This window comes from Protomyctophum parallelum (assembly GCF_964188405.1).
Source record: "Protomyctophum parallelum genome assembly, chromosome: 3".
In the NCBI taxonomy this organism is placed as follows: domain Eukaryota; kingdom Metazoa; phylum Chordata; class Actinopteri; order Myctophiformes; family Myctophidae; genus Protomyctophum; species Protomyctophum parallelum.
Window position 1 is genome coordinate 27,018,530 of NC_139698.1, and position 21,049 is coordinate 27,039,578.

General features: G+C 43.9%; 1 protein-coding gene across 5 annotated transcripts in view; it reads right to left on the reverse strand.

Moving 5' to 3' along the window:
- The window catches only part of kif13a (kinesin family member 13A), a 96,464-nt gene that overhangs the window by 25,152 nt on the left and 50,263 nt on the right, over window positions 1-21,049 (reverse strand). For 4 of the 5 annotated variants that reach the window (XM_083760429.1, XM_083760428.1, XM_083760426.1 and 1 more), the window contains exons 15-27: window positions 20,882-20,968; window positions 20,229-20,404; window positions 14,257-14,485; window positions 13,127-13,289; window positions 12,267-12,413; window positions 11,166-11,324; window positions 8,023-8,187; window positions 6,174-6,347; window positions 5,398-5,549; window positions 4,605-4,737; window positions 3,985-4,131; window positions 2,359-2,391; window positions 466-565 (exon numbers count right to left, since the gene is read on the reverse strand). In XM_083760429.1, coding sequence (XP_083616555.1) covers window positions 466-565; window positions 2,359-2,391; window positions 3,985-4,131; window positions 4,605-4,737; window positions 5,398-5,549; window positions 6,174-6,347; window positions 8,023-8,187; window positions 11,166-11,324; window positions 12,267-12,413; window positions 13,127-13,289; window positions 14,257-14,485; window positions 20,229-20,404; window positions 20,882-20,968 — 1,865 coding nt within the window. The remainder of the gene's footprint in view (window positions 1-465; window positions 566-2,358; window positions 2,392-3,984; window positions 4,132-4,604; window positions 4,738-5,397; window positions 5,550-6,173; window positions 6,348-8,022; window positions 8,188-11,165; window positions 11,325-12,266; window positions 12,414-13,126; window positions 13,290-14,256; window positions 14,486-20,228; window positions 20,405-20,881; window positions 20,969-21,049) is intronic. The other variant, XM_083760427.1, reaches the window with a different exon arrangement.

Sequence of the window (21,049 nt, forward strand, 5' to 3'; positions counted from 1 at the left end):
CGCACATGCACGCACACACGCACGCACAAAACTGTCCTCTAAGCACTGACTCAGGTCCATAGCTGTTTACCTACAAACCAGAGAGCACTGAGCAAGCTCACACCATGGAGGAATGTGACTGTGACACTTATAAACTAAACTAGTGAAAATAGCAGATTTTACAAGTTCGCAATTGCGAGCTTGCAGATGTAATTTATTTTATTATTTATTATTTAATTCATGAAATTCCTTTTGAAAAATGGTTGTTTTCAACTGAAATTTTGGATTTCCTTTTTGATTGTTTTTGTGGAACTGTTGTGGATATCAAATAAACAAAAAATTGAGGGATATTCACTCCAGACCCATGGAAATGTGCCCGCTATCCACAAATGGCTCCCTGACCCACTGTTTGTGAAACAGTGGCCTCCGACCTAGAACAATAGCCCTGCAGATCCTTCCAGGCAGAGGTGATCCAGGACAACTCACCTTGTTTGTTGATGATCTTCTTGATCTGCTCGTCCAGGTATTCCCTCCGTTTGATGAGCGCCTCTGACCAGCGCTCACGCACACAGTTCAGGTCCTCCTCCTGGTGCCAAAGAGAGGACAGAGTCAGGACAACATCAGCAACACGCTTAGGCTTAAGCTTAAGATGTCTGTCTAGTAAATCCTAACAGTTTTCTGGAGAAAAAAAAACATGTGTTGCTAATAATATCAGTGGTGCTCCTACATCAAGGACCCCCAAAGATTTGAGTTAAAAATGTTCACTTTGAAAGAATTTACCGGTATATCCAAAGATCTAGAAGCGCATAATGCGGCACGAATGTACACTTGTACAGTATGCGCTTGTAGTGTATATCTGCTATTTTTTAATAGCCAAAGTATCGAATGATGTCTAAAATCTAAAATGACACAGATGCTTTCACGGTTTTAATGGCTTAAGTTTAGTTTATGTGTCTCAGGGAGTTTCATTGAGTTTCCTGCGACAGAGGAAGATACTGTACTGTTTATAACCAAGTCAAATCTCATTCTGAAGAAAAAATTCCCACAACACAAACGTTTGAATCAAATCCTCACAGTCTTTATTATTACTCTAAAATAAAGATTATGGCGGGATTAGCAGCAAACACCTCCTGCCAACCCGACCACACACACACACACACATGTCCCCAACCCCAGTTCAAATCCACACAGACGTTCACACGTGCACGCATGCATGCATGCATGCTTCCGTGAGCCACACAAGCACACTCTCACACACAGGAACAGCCACCTACAGTAGGATCCTACCTGTTTGCATGCCAGGAATCTGTCAGAGGCAGAACCCCCACAAAGAACAGACCTACTGTAGATCAACTGTCATATTAGGTCCCAAAGCCAATCAAACCCCTCAAAAACAAAAACAACATGGTGCAAACCAGTGGTGGACAATTTACTTAACCTGAGTACTCCCGGTCAAATATTACACAACTAAAAGTGAAAGTTGCTCTGTCAAATACTGCTATTACTTTGTGATACAAATTACAATTTGTTTTTAACATCAATGGATTGCTTTGCTGAAATTTTGACGTTTTCCCAAAGAATAGACTTTTCTTTCCAGAAATATCAATATTGAAAATAGCCGATCTACAAGCTTACAATGCGTTTTGTTGAGTGTACAGATCGCCTAATTTCACCATTTAAATTAGGGCGTTAATTCACAATGCACCTTTTCCCTTCCTAGAAATGTAGTGAAGTTAAAAAACAAAAGCAAAAAGTAAGTAAAAGTATCAGAAAAACCAGCTCAGCTGTGCTTCATACAGCAGCTGGTAGAAATACAGGTAATGTACAGATACTCACAAGACGTACTTGTGTACAGTACTTAGTAGTTACTGTCCACCACTGCTGCCAACTGACCTCCACCATGCAAAGAAGTGTAAGTAATGCTGCCATGCAAGAGTTGTTGGTCTTCAGCAGCAGCAAGCAGACAGTAGTGAGTTAATGTGCAATAATGTGAGGGAAGGGAGGGGGGGAGAAAGCCCAGCGCCCAATAGCAGGCAGCCGTCCTGGCTGGGAACTGAGACATGGGTGGGCACAGCAGTGTGTGCGTTGCGGAGTTAACAGTGTGTACGTTGCCACCAAAGACTGGTCCGTTTGAGGGTTGATAATTACAGTTATCAGAAATCATCCACGTGTGGGAAGCTAGTGTTTAGTAAAAAGCACTCCTTTAGTTGATCGAGAGGCACCACCCTCTTTGCCTCCCGCCCCGGATTGTCCTCGGTCCCCCCCCCCCCACACACACACCCTCCTTGTCTGCAAACACACTGCCAGCGTTTGGTTTGCGGTCATGCCTCGGTGTGACCTATAGGGGGCAGTGGCGGCAGTGGTGAGCAGAGCATGTACCTGATAACTATCCATAGCGTCCTCCTCCTCTCTCTGCGAGGACAGAACACACTCAGTCAATCAACAAGGAGCAGATTGAATGTATACCACATACCATGACAGCACACCTAGTACAGTCCTACACCTAGTACAGTCCTACACCTAGTACAGTCCTACAGTCACTGGTAAGACCACTTCAACCCTGCCGTACCTGTTCTGGGGGTAAGCTTAGTCAACAATAGCAGATCTACAAGCTCACAATGCGTCGCCACACAACGCGTTGGGGGCTTGTAGTTTATATATGTCCAAAATACTGTAGGTACGCCAGGTTGAGTAGTAAACTCAACTGGTAAACTCCACAATGTGACCGATTTAAATTCCAAAGGTGCAAAATCTAGTTGGACTTTACATAAAGATCTCAATCTGTAGATATTGTTCTATTATTAAATTAATGTACAAGCCTAATTCATAAATGACTCAAAATGAGTACAAAATCACACTATTCAGAAATTAACTAAATCCCAAAAGTAATTGAAATGTTTATCCAGCAGTCATTTGTTTTCATTTTAAAATATGGACAAAGATGGTTTTACATTTGGGAGGTTTTACCTTTTACATATGATATATAACTAAACCAATATATGATTACATAAAACCTCATCGAATTAATATTCTGTCAATCAATTGATAAAAACAAAATCTCGAATGATTTCACCCCTACTAGTAACTCCAATCTATGACTTGACCAGTCCACCATAAGGAAGCTGAGTACTTGGTGCTACACAACTGTTATCTAGAATCCATCAATACAAATGCACTCTAGATGCATGTGAGCAGTTCCGCCATCCAATCTAGAGAGCGACGGTAATGGAGTCCTAATATGATTCCATACATTTCTCACCTTCCATTAGATTTACAACCCGCCAACCTCATGATGTACTCATGACATTAGAGTCAGACCCATCCTTTTTTTTTTTCTTTTACATAATTGTCGTCTCTGTCGGGTGGAAAACTCATACAGTATGTCCAAAACAGTTACATTTCAGGATTCAAATGCAAAAAATACCAAAAGCAGCAGATTGACAAGCTCAAAACGCGTCTCGTTTGATGCTTTTGTGTGACGCTTGGCTGTAGTATACCGGCCCAAAACACACCAATGGGTCGCAACCAAACGGTTGCGAGAATATGCATGTAGATGCATGTATAGACGCATGTAGTTGCAAGCAACCATCGAATTGAACCAATCGAATCACTTGTGTCGACATGCGCCACCATTCGCCGACGTGCAACAGGACATGACACACCGCTGGGACAGACGCTAAAACCGTTTTGTTGCGTCTCGACCCATTGGTGTGGTTAGGGCTGTATGATCAAATATAGGGCGTTAATTTACGAACAGAATACAACACGACAGACAGAATAAAATATGGAGATAAGAGGTTTCTGCCCGACAGCAAATACATACTCATGCCATGCATGATGGCAACACACACTATATGAACATAGGCTCACACGCACAGGCACCAGCCTGCGTGTGAGTGTGTACGTGCACGATGTTGTCTGCGTGATTGTGTTGTGTGTGTGTGTGTGTGTATAAGGCACATCTCTCTATTGCATGTGTGTGTGTGCGTGCAGCGTTCCACTGACCTGGTAGCTGTCCAGGGGTCTCTGGAGCTTGGTGGAGCGGGCAGACACACAGCCAATAGACACAGACAACATGGCCTCCACCAGCAGAGGCAACGTGCCCGAGTGTTGGACCGGTTTCACACACACCTCCAGCCTCCGCGAGTGACCCTGCAGCACACACACACGCTCACTCGTTAACATTATCCTCTTGACTTTTGGCCCTCAGATGAGATCTCCATCTGAAAAGATGATGTGCCGGGGATCCCCGTACGACGATTTGTGTCGTTTAAGGTTTTCAAAAATATTCAAAATATTTCAAGACATGCCCTTCAAGGCCTTCCCATGTTCATTGCTGGGGATCCTCAGACCCCACTTTGTAAAAGCACGGCTCTAACTCACAGTATCGTTCATTTATGCTTCATGAATGTGACTCTCAACTGTTTGTTTTAGTTAACCTTTAACTTATCATTAACTCAAATGGTTAAGGGACACTTCAACACATAAACGTGGTGGACCGGGGGTGTAAAGCAGTGATTTGCTGATTACCAGACAGCCTACAGTATGTACCCACTATAAGCTCCAGCCTAATTATCAATTATCATCATCATCATCATCATCATCTACATGGCCTTCTCTCTTACCTGTCGCAGCTGGAAGACTCCACCTGTGCTGAGGTCCTTCCCAGGATGCATTTCAACGTCCGAGTACTCCCCCTGTTCGTTCAGCTCCTGAATGGACACCCACATCTCGATTCTCCGAGACACCTCGCACCACCTGCAACACACCACAGCCACGTGTGTTGAAGACCCCAACCCTCTCCTGACCCCCAGCGCACCTCGGAGCAATGCTCCTTCGAAGCAATGGTCCGTCGGATCATAGTATGCCTCCCGAAGATGACTTGACTTCCTGCTGTCAAGTGAACTGAGTGTGTGTGTGTGTGTGTGTGTGTGTGTGTGTGTGTGTGTGTGTGTGTGTGTGTCCATATACATTTATACAGTGTAAGATTCAGTGGTGTAAAGTAACTAAGTACATTTACTCAAGTACTGTACTTAAGTAAAATTTTGAGGTATTTTCAATTTTCAATACTCCACTACATCGCAGAGGCAAATATTGTACTTTTTACTCCACTACAATTATTTGAAAATTGTAGTTACTCGTTACTTAGATTTGGATTATTATTACAAAACATACATAAACCACTTCAGCCCTATACATTATGGCCAGTTGAAAATAGCAGGGAGAGCTTCTAGATCTGCTATTTTCAAAACATTTGAAAACTTGTGAAATGGGACATTCTGCATACTTTTTACTCAAGTAAATTTTTAATTAAGGACTTTGACTTGTAACAGAGTATTTCTACATAGCAGCATTGATACTTTTACTTGTTCATTTTTACTTTCACCACTTAAGGCTGATAAGGTGATAAGCACACACCTGTCATGGAGCGTGCGTGTCTTGGCCTGCAGTGCGTCCAGCTCCCAGGGGGACCGTCCGTTCCCGGCACATCGATGACCCCACACTTCTATGGCCAAGGCACCGTCCGATATGAACTCCAGAAACTCATCTGTCACGTGCACCATGTAGTCCTGCAGAGAGAATCACGTTGCAAATTAGTTCACCAGCTGGAGTCAAACAAATCACAATATGTGAATAATTGTTGTGAGAATACTATGTCGTATAAGAAAATTAATCAACATATGTTTAGAAATATATATATAATGCTACTGAAGGTCCGAGCCAATTCACACACTAACTGACCGAGCCATTAGGAAGACTGCACTACATCATTAGTCTTGCATAGGCAGACAAATATTCCACAATCTCTGAATGCTATACAGAGTCTGGAACTACACAGCATATTTTTTTTATTTCCATTTCTTCAGCAAGCAGAAAGCTATATATGCTTAGAGGAGTTCTATTTATAATAGGATACATTTGCGCGACTGTAAAGACGAAACGGAAGTGCGGAGAAGGCTTAATTTCTGCTTTATATTTTACTCATGATCAGAGCTCTCCAGACTGTATGATGGACGCATTTGGAAATTGCGAGAGGCAACAGTCTGGCAACGCAAGACGAGCACTACATCCACCTAAAAAAAGCATTTAATCATGCAATTAAAGTAATCAATCCAGTCAATCAAATAAAATGACTGACAAGCTCCTCTTCCCCCAGACAGCAGAGGGTGCTGTTGGCACAGTGGATAGTATACCTTGCAGTTGTCAAAGCGGACAGTGAACTGTGCGTCCGGCGAGCGAGGGGAGGGCGTGTCAGGGCTGACCATGGGAGGTGCCACGGTGGGCTCCGCGTACTCCCAGAAGGTGTACTGGCAGAACACAAAGTTGGACAGGTTCAAAGGCAGCCCTGTGGCCTCCCGAATCCGCACCTGCGGCACAGAGAAGAGGAAACACAGCATGAAACAAGAGACTTTTAGGCTTTTAGCTGAAGCTCGTATCTGGAGAAAAGTACAATAGCTGGAGTTGCTATATAATGCACATTATAATATACACAGCCTTTATTTGCCCTGGGTAAGCTGAGGAGATGACAAAAGGACAGTAGAGGGAGATGATTGAGTACATGTACTTAAGTACTGTGCTTTCCTTGGAACAGAGTAGTTCTACATTGCATTATTGATACGTTTGCTCAAGTTAAACAACTGAGTACTTTTTCCACTTCACGGATTATATCAGCATATAGCAGCTGACCAGTCAGCTCGAGCTCAAGTGCAACCATGTGCTGAACATTCACGCGAGCAACTTCACTGCAGAGGAAAAGCAAATAATAATAATAATGAACCTCACAACCTTCTTTTCTTCTCTTACTAGTAATGTCTTGCTACAGGTTATGGTGTGCATTACCTTCTGCCTAGTCTTTCAAGCAGCAGGCTAATGTAGGGAGGCAGCAGCGTTTGTGTGAGCTCCACAACATTGTGTTGTTTTTTCCCCTTTCTAGTATTTTTTTGCGTTTCATTTCTAATCTCCACCGTCTGAAGCATAAGGAGTTATGACAGACAAGCACATGGACACATGGACATAAACAGCGCAATCGTGGAACGAATTACCATACGGCTGAGCCGTTTGTAAATGAGCTAAGAGAGACCAGACCCTATGGTGTGTGTGTGTGTGTGTGTGTGTGTGTGTGTGTGTGTGTGTGTGTGTGTGTGTGTGTGTGTGTGTGTGTGTGTGTGTGTGTGTGTGTGTGTGTGCGTGCGTGTGCGTGCGTGTGTGTGTGGTACGAGCTTCACATTCCTAACCCCCCCTCTCTTCTTCCCTTTCTTTGTTTTCTTGGAAAAATAACACAATGGGAACTATGCACAAAAACTAATTTAACCCACTTTTTTACTTGTAAAAATGTGACAATAACGATGATTCTGATTCTGCCTAATGGTCTGTACTTTGGAAACGCCAAAAATTAGTAGAGCATAAAGAGGATGTCAGTCAGTTCCCCACTTTCGTTTTGCGCTTTGCAGTGGCGTAAATACTGGAAACCAAATTAGTGGAAGCCTATCTAGTCAGCTGCTTAGCAGAAATGGAAATTCAAAAAGCTTTTTTGAAGATATTTTAAAATAATATTTTTTGTGAACACTGTGTTGTTATTGGTCGGACTCGAACACCCTTCCAGTCTGAAGAGCTTACTGTTCTCAACTTTTACCATGCTCGAATGCTACAGACTCTCTGTAGCATTCGAAGATTGTGGAAGAGATAGTCTACTGCATCAACCAGAGTTTTCTTCTGCTCAAGACCGATCTACAAGCTCACAACGTGCCACAGAGTGACATGTTGTCTGCTTGTAGATCTACTATTTCCACAATTTATTATGTTTGTTTTCAAGACCGATCTAGATCCGCTATTTCCACAATTTCGTAGGTTTGCTTTTGTGAAGAAAACAAAATCTATAATTCTTTTGAAAATCGTCAGGCAAAAATCTTCCAAAACTTTGAAAAACGTTTGTAGCACAAAGCTACAAACGTTGCAGCTTGAGCTTGTAGTTTGACTATTTTCGGTATTCCTCATAAAACGAAGTAGGCAGTATAGGGTGGTTAAACTATAAGTTAGCTTTACCCTGCAGGTGAGCCTCTTGGCCATGTGGACGATCTCTCCATTGGTGTCCATCACCTCGTAACAGCTGCTCTCGCTGGAGTTCTCTGACGAGTCGTCACCGCCCGCCAGACGCTCAGGCACTGCTCCGCTAACCCTCATCAGCTCAACATGAAGCCTGCCTGCTACCTGTTGATGGAGAGGAAAAAATATGGGTCTCAATCTTTCTCATTTCAAGGACCCCATTTTTTACCTCTCAGACCCATCGTAAATTCTTTGGTGTTAATGCAACTCTGAGAGTGCACAAATCAAACTAACCCCTAAGTCCATTGGTTCCATTTGTACACTCGCAGAGTCACAGACCTATAACTCCTCACAGAGCCTTGGCCTGGGGGGTCCCAGGACCACATATTGAGAACCACTGTTCTAAATAATATAAATGTCACAATAATACATTTTCTTCCCCAAATGAACTCAGACCATCCTGAGTTCCGCCTCAGCATGTGTCCACCTGGCTGTGTCCGAGTGGAGTTCAATGTCTGTGACCATGTGTGTTCCCAACGGGCATGGCCTGGCAGGAAAAACTGTTTCACATCTACATGCACTTTCACAGCCGTGCTTGACAAATTTTATGTAAAGCTTTGCAGGCCTTCAACTTGCAATTGCTCAAAAATAGGACATAGCTATAGCCTATCTCAGGGGTCTGCAACCCAAGATGTTGAAAGAGCCATTTTCGACCAAAAATAAATTAAAAATCTATCTGGAGCCGCAAAGAAAATTACGCATTATAATGCAGCTTGCCAAGCTTTATTATCTCCCGGGTTGCAACGAAACTAGCAGAATTTAACATGCTTTCCCTGGAAATGTCGTTCAACATTACTTTTTTTGTTGTTTGATAGCTTCTCACTGCAGATTAAACATACAGGCAGTCAATCTGCATTGGCTGTGAAGGCAAAAGCCTCTGTCCACGAACTGTTAAATCCTCTGTTTTTCGTCGGCTATCTTTATTTCTCTCACTGTAGAAGCCATAGCGTAGCAGGCAGCAGCCTCACACACCCACCGGTTTGTTTATAACAGACACCTGGCTGGCACGGCACTGAGTGTGTCGCATGCTATGACGCAAATTTTAGTTTAGTTAAGTTTTCCAATTTTGTAAAAATGTGTAGAATAAATATTAAGAATGCTTGTCACGTTTGGCCTCCTACAGAAACCATAAATGAAAAATAATTTATTGCTACTTTTAATGCTACAGGGAGCCACTAGGGGTGTGCTCTAGAGCCGCATGCGGCTCTAGAGCCGCCTGTTGCAGACCCCTGGCCTATCTTGATCAACTCAACCAAATAGGACATAATAACTACTTCACAGCAACAGTGTTGGTGTGACGAGTAGATTGAAGTTTATTGAAGTTCTTGCCGGTATAGGCCTGTCACAATTGTTACATAATCGCCTAATTATTTGAGATAATCATTTTCTTTTTGCATAATCGTGATAATCGTTTCCATGTTGAATATTTGTCATATTTGCCCTGTGCACCTTTTGTTTACGAAGACTAACAGTAAAACAGAAATGTAATTTTGATTCATAATGTTCAAAAACAGAAACGGAATTAAATTGTTAATCGTAATGGTGACAGCATTACTTCAAACACAATTTAGAAGCATTTTTTTAAAGAAAACTAACTGTTGTTTATGTTGAGCTAATTAGCAGAGGTTTGTCAAGTTGTAAATGTGACTGTGTTGGGTTGTATGTGGGTTTTGGAGGCAGGTGCTGTCCCCTTCATCCCGTACTATTTACCGGCATTCAGTATTTTAGCTGTGACGTGAGCGCCCCCTCCTGAGATACTTCCGGGTCCTACTTTTGTGTCGCTTTTGTGTCCCCATGGAGTTATACTGTGACGCTCCGTCGGACTAAATCTGAGACGAAAACAACCACGAAAGTCTCATTTTACCGCTTTCCTCGCAACAACAAAGCTGCGCTGCTCTCCAAAATCTGGCTGTGACAGGCCGTCTGCCCCACATGGAATACTATCGCCATTTTATTTGATTGCGTCAACTAAATCCTCATTAATGCAAACTAGATTCAACATACTCAAGCCTGCACACATTGTAAATATCCCCCAAAATATTTTACCGAGCAAATGGACTGTTGCCACCTTCAATAATAATTATAATAATAGTCTTTATTGTCTCCACATCATATATTTTTGTTGTCATGGACACTTGTACAAAACATTAATAATTCTACTCGAGTTGGAAGCATTAAGACCCATTTTAACCCTCTATGGCTTCCTTTCTGAAAAATAACGTCAATTTAAAAAGATTCACGCGTTTAGATATTCTATTTACAATGGGATGCGGACGGGAGCTGGTGCCACTTGGACCCGGACGTAACGTAGCACTACAAAATTACGTCGGACTTAAATACTGAATAGCGTCACAGAGTACTACTGGACATTGTACCGGCCGACCTGCAGTACTTTTACCACAGCTTTTTACGTGGATAGTCTAGATTACCAACTACAAAGCAATTTGATAAGACGGCATTTCAGGCTGGAGCCTTATGGCGTGTGGGGCATGGGAACAGGAGTGTTGTGACTGCCTAACAGTAGATCCCATATGCCAGACAACATTAGTCATAGCCTGTAGGGAAAACAGCGTCACAACAATGACATTGTTGTTGTTGAGCGATTTGAAAAGCTTTTCAGGAATTGAGCTCCCTCTGCCTGCTGGCAGCGTGCACAAGCAATATGATAGTGATGCTCGTTGAGTGGCAGCTGTAGCTTATGTAAAGTGGGTGAGCGGCTGTTTGGTAAACAGAAGATTGCCCCCTCCCCCGCCTGCCCATTGTGTTGAAGTGTGTTGAAGACAATTGTACCCCTAATTAATTGTCATTAATACGGGCACTGTATTAATGATAATTACCCACTGTTCCTAGTAATTAGGATGGGTTAAATGCCAATTTCACGTGTGTGCAGTGAAAAAATACCCCCCAACGACTAAAGGTTGACCTAGGCCTAGGCTCTAGCGGTAGGCGAGATTAGTTGTGGACAGATACACACAAACATTTCAATATCTCTGCCTGACATGCAGGGGGGAAAAAATCTGACTCATTAAATATATTAAATATATAATATAATTAGTGAGTTTAGGTCAGTGTGTTCCTATTACCTCCCCCTGTTGGCTGATGATAGGGACTGCATACTGAAGTTTGACGTCATGAAAAAGGCACTCTAGGAATATGTTTGCCACTCCTATTAGGTTGTGGTTTTCCTGCGCCTCGTAGAAGGGGTCGACGTGCTTGTTGTTCGTTTTGCTGAGCTGGAAAAACTGGGAGACAAATGTAAATAATATATAAAAAGAAGACGGCAAGTCGGCAACCTGTACATAGATGCAGCTCTAAAATGCTATATTTGTCAAATAGCTTGGGACAACCTTCAAAAGCAATGAGTCTCATCTTTCTATCATGAATAGTTCAGAAATTATGTACAACAATGTGTTAATCAATTCTTGACATTGGACCCCTAAACTGCACCATTATGTCAGATACTAAGTTAGAGAATCATGTCATGTCTTCTTATCCACTCTTCTCTTTCTGTCCCCTCCTCCTCATCTTGTCCGTAAAACTATGAATCATGTCATTTAAAGAATGTAACCTAAAATGATCAAATCAATAAACATCTTTCATCACCTGCAACAAAATACTACATGATTCACTCTCGTCCCTCTGAGCTGCCTTGTCCACAAAAGTATGAAGTATGAGAATCTTGCCAATTGATATCAGTGTTATGCTGTTGAAGACAGTCTGTCCTTGTGAGACATCTCAGCGACTCACTCTAAAGCTCTCCTTCTCGCTCATTTCCACATATTCCAATCCTTGTCCTTCCCGTTCACCCTGTCCTCCTTCATCCACATAGATCCGATTGATTTTCATTTTATGTGCATTATATTGTATTTGAGTCTTTTATGTTCTTGATTATGTTATTCCCTGCGCATTGCTGTCTAATCTTGTCAAAGTGACCATAATAAACTAAAGGAAAATAATCTGCTCTCTTTTGTCCGTCTTTCTTCTTACTGTCCTCCCCCTGTCCGTCTTTCTTCTTACTGTCCTCCCCCTGTCCGTCTTTCTTCTTACTGTCCTCCCCCTGTCCGTCTTTCTTCTTACTGTCCTCCCCCCGTTCTCTCTCCATCATCTCCTGTGTCGTCTCTCACTGCTTCCTATGTTTCTACTCGTCCCCTGTCCTCTCCCTCCGTCACGTGGACATGTCTCACCGTCTCCTCCGTGGTGCCCTCCTTCCAGTCCCTGTAGTCGTCTCTCATGTCCACCAGTTTGTTCTCCAGTTTGTCGATGGTCCACACCTGCGTCCCCTTCCCTTTCCTCCTCACCTGGATGGCTGGCTCGCTAACGATTGCTCCGCGCTGCACAGTCGCACAGTAACAACAATCAAATTTGTTAGGCTTTCAAATTTGGTTTTCTTAATTGAACATTAATGCAACTTAAAATAGGATATAAAACAGAGCGACTCGCTGTTTTGGGAACTAGCAAGAACATTTTGCTTTCAAATAAAATGAAATAAAATGAATAATAACATAAACATTACTACTACAAATGCTATTCTCTAATGCAAGCGTGCATGCATGAAGATATATGCACCCATGACCATGTTCCTTGGGTTGGAGTTGCACCCGGGCCAGCTGGGAAGGACTATATAAGCTCATTGATGTGCTATAATCTTATACAGATTGCCACTGGGGTACCCTCTACAAAACATACTAAGGTTGCAATCAGGTTGGTTGTAAAATAACTATATGGCTCAAAACCAGTGACTCTCAAAGTAGGGTCGGGGTACCCCCCCCTAGGGGTCATTGAGGGGGTTCCAGGAGGTAGCTCAACTGAATGACTGACAGTTTCACCCCTACAGGCCTGTACCGATGGAACCAAATGGATTTATGGGATTGTAACTCAAGAGATTGTACGAATGGAACGCTTTGGCGTCCTTATGGTTCCACTTGTAGAGTTCTGTCTTATGGAGTCCGTGGCCTAAGCAATACCAAACTGGAGGTCCTTGCCGTGAAAAGGTGTGAGAACCACTAATGTAAACCATAAGGACTGTTGGGCTCAGACGTCTGACCTTGCGGTTGGCACTGAGGTTGGAGGCGGGGATCTGGAGGGTGACCTGGTAGTCGGTGAGTTTGTTCATCTCCTCTGCCAGGAAGTTGGCCTCTCGCACCAAGGTGTTGGCTTTGACCACCTGCTCCCTGAGCCAAGAGAGGCTCTGACGGAACAGCTCATCCCTGACACACACACACACACACGCGCATGCACACACGCACGAACACACGCACGCACACACAAACACACACGCACACACACACGCACACGAACACAAGCAAGCAAGCAAATATTTCATGGATTAAAAACAAAATTCAATGATTTTTACAGTAATTTCATGGAGAAATCAAAGAAAAATCGAAGAAATTCCATAAATTAGAAAAGAAAGGTTCAAGTATAAATAGCCGATCTACAAGTTCACAAGGTGGCGCGAAGCAACACATTGTGAACTTGTAGATCTGCTATTTTCAGTAGTTTGGGTCCCGGGAGACATCAAATGTTGGGTCACGGGCTAAAAGTTTGGGAAACTGATGTAATGTAGATAGTTTGATCAGCAAAAGGATTGAGCATACACACACATACAGATCATCAAAATATAAAAGGGACCATTGAGTGTCAAAGCCTTCATCATTTCTATGTACTTTATGTGGTTTAACTGCAGACTTGGATAAACACTCCACATTTTCCACCGCAAGTGCGAAAACTGGCCTCTTCAGACACCACCTCATCCCCTAGGACTCCTTGTCACCTTTTGATAGATGCTAGGCTACTTTGCTACATATGCACAATACTGTACTGTACATACTGTACTGTATGCAGATGCTAATTATGATGTTTACCTGTTGTCCTAGTTCCTTTGAAGCACTACATCTCTGTGCACTCTACTTCTGTGTTGTTTGTTGACTACTAGGGTTCATGGTTTGGAGTTTCCACTGAAAATTAATTGGTTGAACCCTAAAAGCTGGTTTGAAACTGGAACGGAAAAATGGCCGCCGGTTCCGTGACAGCACCAAGGCTCAGAGAATCTTAGAACGGAACCAGTTCTAGAACCAACGGTCTTTTGGTGGAAAAGGGGCGTGAGTGTGTGTGTGTGTGTGTGCGTGCGTGCGTGCGTGCGTGCATGCGTGCATGCGTGCGTCCATGGCTGACCTCTCCTCGGTCCACAGCCGCAGCTTGCCGTGGGGCGGCGTGTGCGTGGGGAACGTGAGGCGCTCGCTGCTGCTGCGGTGGTGCTGCTGTGACGGCGTCCTCTCAGGCGACAGCTGCTGGCGGAGGGACTCCAGCTCTCGCTCGTACATCATCCTCTGCTCCTCCAGCGCCGTGCGCTTCTCCTCCAGGTACTGCTTCTCCAGAACCTGCACCACGTTCTGCATGGGGTCTGGTGGGGGAAAGGACTCTTTTGTACTGTAGACATTCTGGATTTCGGTGATAACTACAACTTCAACTCAACTTGAATTGAATTGTATGAACACATCACTGGTTACTAGGTGTAAAGATTCAGTTCTTTCTACCTATACCGCTCATATGGTTTTTGAGTGGTGCAACCACTCCTACAACCAGGAATGTCCGTGTGTATCATATATCAGTCATCATGAGCACGAGTGGTGTGCGCATGCATGAAACCAGCAATACCCAGCAATGTCCGCGCGTGTGTGTACAATGCGCGTGCCATGCTGCGTGCGCTGCGTGCGTGCGGTATCGCACGTGTGTGTGTGTGTGTAGTCGCACGTGTGTGTGTGTAGTGCCTAGCACGTGCCACGTAGCAACACAATGCTGCGTCGAGCATTCAAAGTATGAGAGAATGCAATTGGAACACGGGGTAATGCTGCGTGCATGCATTTATTAATACCAGTAGGGGGTGCCAGAAACAGAGAGAGGGGTAGTGCTGAGAGAGAGAGAGAGAGAGAGAGAGAGAGAGAGGGGTAGTGCTGAGAGAGAGACTTTTATAAAACCTTTTATTTACAAACTAAAAAAAGCAACAACCGCTTGTTTTCAATCAAAAACATCCATGTCGTTAACCAAGGGCATTTTACCAAAGCATAAAATAACATCAACTGAACAGATAGCCTCATTAATCATTCAACACCATTTTCCCTACATTAATGCAGAGGGTTCATCCAGTGACATGCTGCTGCCACCCCTGAACCCCCTCTGTACACCGAGTCCTCCTCCACACCCAGTCCGTCTCTGGGCACAAAACAACACAACAGTACAGTACAAGTCCATCTTCATTTGTCTCCTTCATAGACCGTTTTTCGCTGACCGTTTTTCGCTGCACAGTTCTGGGAAGCAACCCACACGGCAAGATGTCATCTTGAAGATGATATCAGCCCCAGCAGATCAGCTACTGCTCCTGCATCCACCAAGCTTTGACCAGCTATATCCAACAGTTCCACCATGACCACTGTCACACAGGCTGTGAGTGAGCCCCGATGTTGGACTGTGATGAAGGCCCATCCTGGCCCTTCCAACCAGCGGCCCGTCTGAGAATCAGAGCCTACACGTAGCAGGCTCCAGCCGCTCCACCATCGTCCAGTCAACCAAAGCCAACCAAGCTCATAAGTGGCCGGCTGTATCATTGTCCAGTAAATCTTCATGCCCATTAAAGACTAAACCAAGTGCAAAAGAGGACCCAGCGCACAGACGGAACCCAGCGGCACCACCACCATCACACTGTCCACGTATCAATTAACAAATCTGCATCAACCCTCTGCACCAATTTCTTCACTCTGAAAATCTCTTGCTTAGTAAAGCATACTCCTTCTGTTAACTTCATGTTTTGCCTGGCAGCCGTCACAAAACTCTTGATATCAGGGAAGTGCTTTTCAATTCGGATCATTCTCTGGTTTTTTGTTTTCAGCAAAAAACGTTTCATTTCTGACACCCCATAGAAATTTTTCTTTTTTTTACATGTTTCATCATCACTCTCCCAACCACCAGTACTATCTTCTGATTCTGAATTGAGTTCTCCTTTCTCCTCGGTCACTTTTTTTGCTTTTGTCCCATTTGACCCTTTTGCCTTTCTTTTCTGCCCCACCACCTTTACCCCTTCCTACTCCTCAGCCCCCATCTCCATGTCAGCTACTGTAACCCCTCCCTCCTCCACTTGACTGACAGGAGGACTACTGTCCTCTTGGGAGCTCGTGTCAGCCACAGGTTCAGCATTAACCACTTCTCCTTCACCTCCACTGTTTTCCTGCTGATCAGTTTCTTCTCCCCCTTCATCTCCACCTGTTTGCTCAGTGCCCCCCCCCCCCCCCCCCCCCCTCCTTACTGACATTCTCTGCCAACACCTTGGGTTCAACATTTCCTCCTTCATCTTCACCCACAGTACCACCCCCATTAACATTTCCCATCTCCTTTTCAACACTTTTCCCCCAGGGGTTTCTCCCCCACCCCCCCCTGGTAGCATTGCTTGTCCCCTCGCCAGGGTCAACAACCCTCTCTGGACAGGACCTTATCAAGTGCCCCTCCACCCCACAGCCAAAACACTTCATGTTCTCGGTTGTAGCAAAGAGAGTGTATTCAAAATTGTCCACTTTGATCTTAAAGCCTGTAAACAGCTCTTTACTACTGTTTCTCAAAATCATGAACAGCATTCTCCTGTGAGAAACAACATGTCGCAACTCAGGTGATTTACATCCTGATGGGAGCTTTTTAATTGGCGACGCCACCTTCCCAAACTTGGTCAACTCTCTCGCTATCAGCTCATCGTCAATGAAAGGGGGGACGTTTGACAGAAACACTTTACTCGCTGGCATTGCGAGTGGCGTTGCCTTCACAGGCGTGCCCTTAACTACAACGCCACTCTCAATTACAGCGTTTGCTTTATTCATCTCATCGACAAAAATTACAACGCCACCGTTCATCCTGGCAGCAGATTTAACGCTAGCGGGTCCGACTACTTTCGCGACCGCTAAACTACAGTCCTCTACAGAACACGGGAAGGCTGGCGAGATCTTAAAGCCGTGCTTCCGTGTGAGAGTTGTGAAAGCCATAGCGACGCCGACAGCCGTCAGCGCGCAGCAAAACACAAAACCACCAACAGCAGTTTAAACACTAGACCAGTGCATAACCGCAAAAAACAATACTAGCGAGATAGAAAGAGCAAAAGACAGAGTATAGATAGAACAAACACTCACTCCGTAACCTCCGCACCACGCTCCCCACTCACACACATCCGCACGAGAGAGAGAGAGAGAGAGAGAGAGAGAGAGAGAGAGAGAGAGGGGAATTGCACCACTCGGTTCACACAGGTGTGATTTTTTCACCACACGTTGGACAATTCAAGTAGTTTCTTCAAATGTAGTCTTTTATATTGCACCCACGACACATGCTACGTACTAGTACGTACAGGCATCTCGACACATGCTACCTTCTAGTACATACATACACATACAAGCATGGCGCTGTGACCTTGAGCATTCCAATCTGTCGTATACAATGGTTGTCTGGTGGTGATGGAATTACTGATTTGCTACTTTTGAAAATGTTTTTCCTATAATGACAAGCCCAAAAATGTATAGTGGTCAAAACTTATAACAAAATTAATAAATAGCACAGCAGCCTGACACCTGACTCACATTACTGTGACAAAACAAACCAAGAAAAGGTGATTACAGCACGCACGCACGCACGCACGCACTCACAGTAATATCCCACACTGTTACATAATAATAAACACTATGCTGTAGTGTTGACATGAGTCCACAGCCTCAGTGTTAATTCAACACTTACAGTATCTTATCAAAACTACCATGTGCATGAATAACCAACCCTATGAGTCATATCGGGTCTCCGGTATGTGTGAATAAACAACTACTAAATCAACACAGTGAACGGCAACAATAAAGCAACGCTTCACAAACACTGGACACGTTGCTGTGCACAATGTTCTGGCCCATACACTGTCTGACCATCACCGGCAGCACCGTCCGTATACTAGTGGAGGAGTTACGACACTTTTAACCTCATTTTAATGCGGTGCTTAACTCCTCCACTACCTGCTTCAGTAAATCACAAAGACCACAGCACATTCACTTCAGACTACTATGTCTATGTCATCATACACACACACACACACACACACACACAGACCACTCATTTTAGAAACCAAATCAGAGGGTGCAAAATGCCGCAAAACACCTGACAGTGCTCCTGGCTGTAATTATCCTGACTGTGAATAGGTGGTGCGTAACCGAGACTAATGCTGCTACACACCTACAGCACCTGCAGAGCTGCAAGACATCTCAACGGCTCCGGAGCTGCTCCTAGTAATGCTTCAGTTATGCTTCATTGAGACTGGCTATTTCTGGCATTAGGTGGCAAGAGAGTTGAGGCACACAGTTTAATGACATTCCATGACATGGAAAGACACTACCTTACATTTCCTTTTTGTTTTAAACTGTATTTATTTATACAGGGTAGGTTCAGATAACACAACACTGCTAAACACACAGCTAAACACGTTCATTCACACCTGGGAGATGCCCAGGACAACGGCAGTCTTATACTATGTCGAATTATGAGACCAGGAAGCAGTCTGCGTGGGTCCGTCATTATCAGAAACTGAAACAGGTGCTCAAAACATTTAAGTTCCTTCCCTTTAAAAGAAAGAAAACTATATGTTGTCATGGCTTGGCGAAGTTAAAAACTCAGGTCACCTAGAACAGTTTTATACTATTGGCCACTGGAGCAGTTTGAGGGTTAAAGGACCACTTCACCACTTTTCAACCTATCTTCATATAATAGGTCCTCACTAATAATCTTGAAAAAATGGCGCAATTTTTTTCTACTCGGTCTGTGTCTCATAGGAGGGCTGTGGGCAGTTCAGAAACCGTCTTCCAGTGACATCATCGATGGGGAATACAAGCTAATAAAAACTGCAGGCTTTCTAGTCCTGAAAAGTTGCAATGCGAAAATGGAAGCCATCGTTCTCACGATAATGAAAATCTAAATATTTTTGTAAAAAAATATTGTTTAAAAAATAATCTGCCTAATGATGATGTCACTGGAAGACGGTTTCTAAAGTGCCCACAGCCCTCCTATGAGACACAGACTGAGTAGAAAGAAATCGTTCCATTTTATCATGATTATTAGTGAGGACCTATTATATGAAGATAGGTTGAAAAGTGGTGAAGTGGTCCTTTAAGTGGTAAATGGTGCATTTATATAGCGCTTTGCATAGATTGTGAATTACATTCACCCATTCACACACCGATGGCGGCGGAAACCATGCAAGGCACCAACCTGCACATCGGGAGCAATTAGGGGCTAAGCTTCTTGTTCAAGGACACTTCAACACTGGGGAGCCCGGGATCGAACTGGGTACCTCGGTTCCCATCCGGCTGTTATACCGGCCACTCTATCCACTCAAGCCACTGTCGCTGTGCCTTGCTAAATGACACGTCAGAGTGATATTTATTCAATTTCCCTGCCCTGATTGTTCCCGTTGCGTAGGATTGAACCGGCAACCTTCTCGTCAAAGGCACACAACTAATGGCCCACATGTTTTTTGTTTTATTTTGTGTGTATATGTCTGTTTGGGGGTATGAATAGTACCGTTGCACTAACAATAAAACTGTACCGTACAGTACAGTACAGAGTACAGTAACTATCGCAAAAAAGTATAGTTGCACCGCTCAGTTCACACGGGTGTGATTTTACATGCAACAAACACAAGTAGGGTTCAAACCCAGAATGTCTTACTAGCTGTCGAGCATTTCCAAATTGCCGTTATCCATTAATCAAATCATGCCATGTCTTCCTGTTGAAAGTATGAAGAGGATGTCTGAGTACAAACACAGCTTGCACAGCCCCAAATCCAAGGTAAAAGGTCGGTATTCAAAAGAGAGTGGCATCAAAATACTTGCAGTACCAAAGTAAAAGTACATTTTGCAAAGTACAGCTTTTCCCACAATAACCCGAAAAGACCCTTGTAGGTCTGCTATTTTTGAAAAATCGAAGAACGACTGACATAGAAACATAGCTATTTCAGAAAACTGTCAGGATGTAGAAGACATTTTTAGAATCTGATCTCAGGCCTAAATGGGTTAAAGTGGTTAATAATAAGTACAGTACTAGAGCTAGCTCTACTTTCGTCCACTGAGCCCGAGTCGTACCGTTGTTCCCCAGGGTCTTCATGATGACCTCCATCTGGGCGAACTCGTAGCTGTAGTCCTGCTCCGACGACGCCTCGCTGGCCGTCTCCACGTCCACGTCCACGAAGCTCTCCCTGGGAGACGCTCTCTCCAGCTCCTTCAAACGGTCCCGCCGCTTGCGCTGCGGCAGGTTGATCCTGGTGGCAAAAACACAACACCGCGCCGGTCCCATCATCCTTTTCTCTCACAGGTCGTTGCTCGCGTTGAACACAGCATTATTTTATACTTTGGCTATTCAAAACTCAAAAAATCGGGACCATTAATTGCTAAACTTTATATATATATATATATATATATATATTTTTTTTTTTCACAATCAGCCGATACCGATCCTGTGTGTAAGGGGAACATTTGAATATTTCCAAAATGATGACGTCAAAACCGATGTTCCACATGTGTGTGTGGGGAGGAAGGGGAGAATGTTTAGGTCTGTCACAAACGATATTATACTATATACCTGATTGACCTTTATACCACTTAAATGGTATACAAGAATGGTTTCTACAGATCGGGTAAATTGCAGATCACTCTGATTGAGTCATTTGGAGTGAATATCGGCCGATCACCGATGGGTGGCCGATGGATCGGAGCACCTCTCTAGTCCCCAGTCTTACCTAAAGAAGTGGTTGTTCCCCCACAGGATCCGGTCACCGTGCCATAGGTGGACCAGGGAGTCAATCATGGTTCCGTTCACACAGGTTCTGTTGGAAAAACAGGATGCGTTCATTCATTCCTTTGCTACTACATGTATCTTATATACTGTATATATTTGTGGTTTTTGA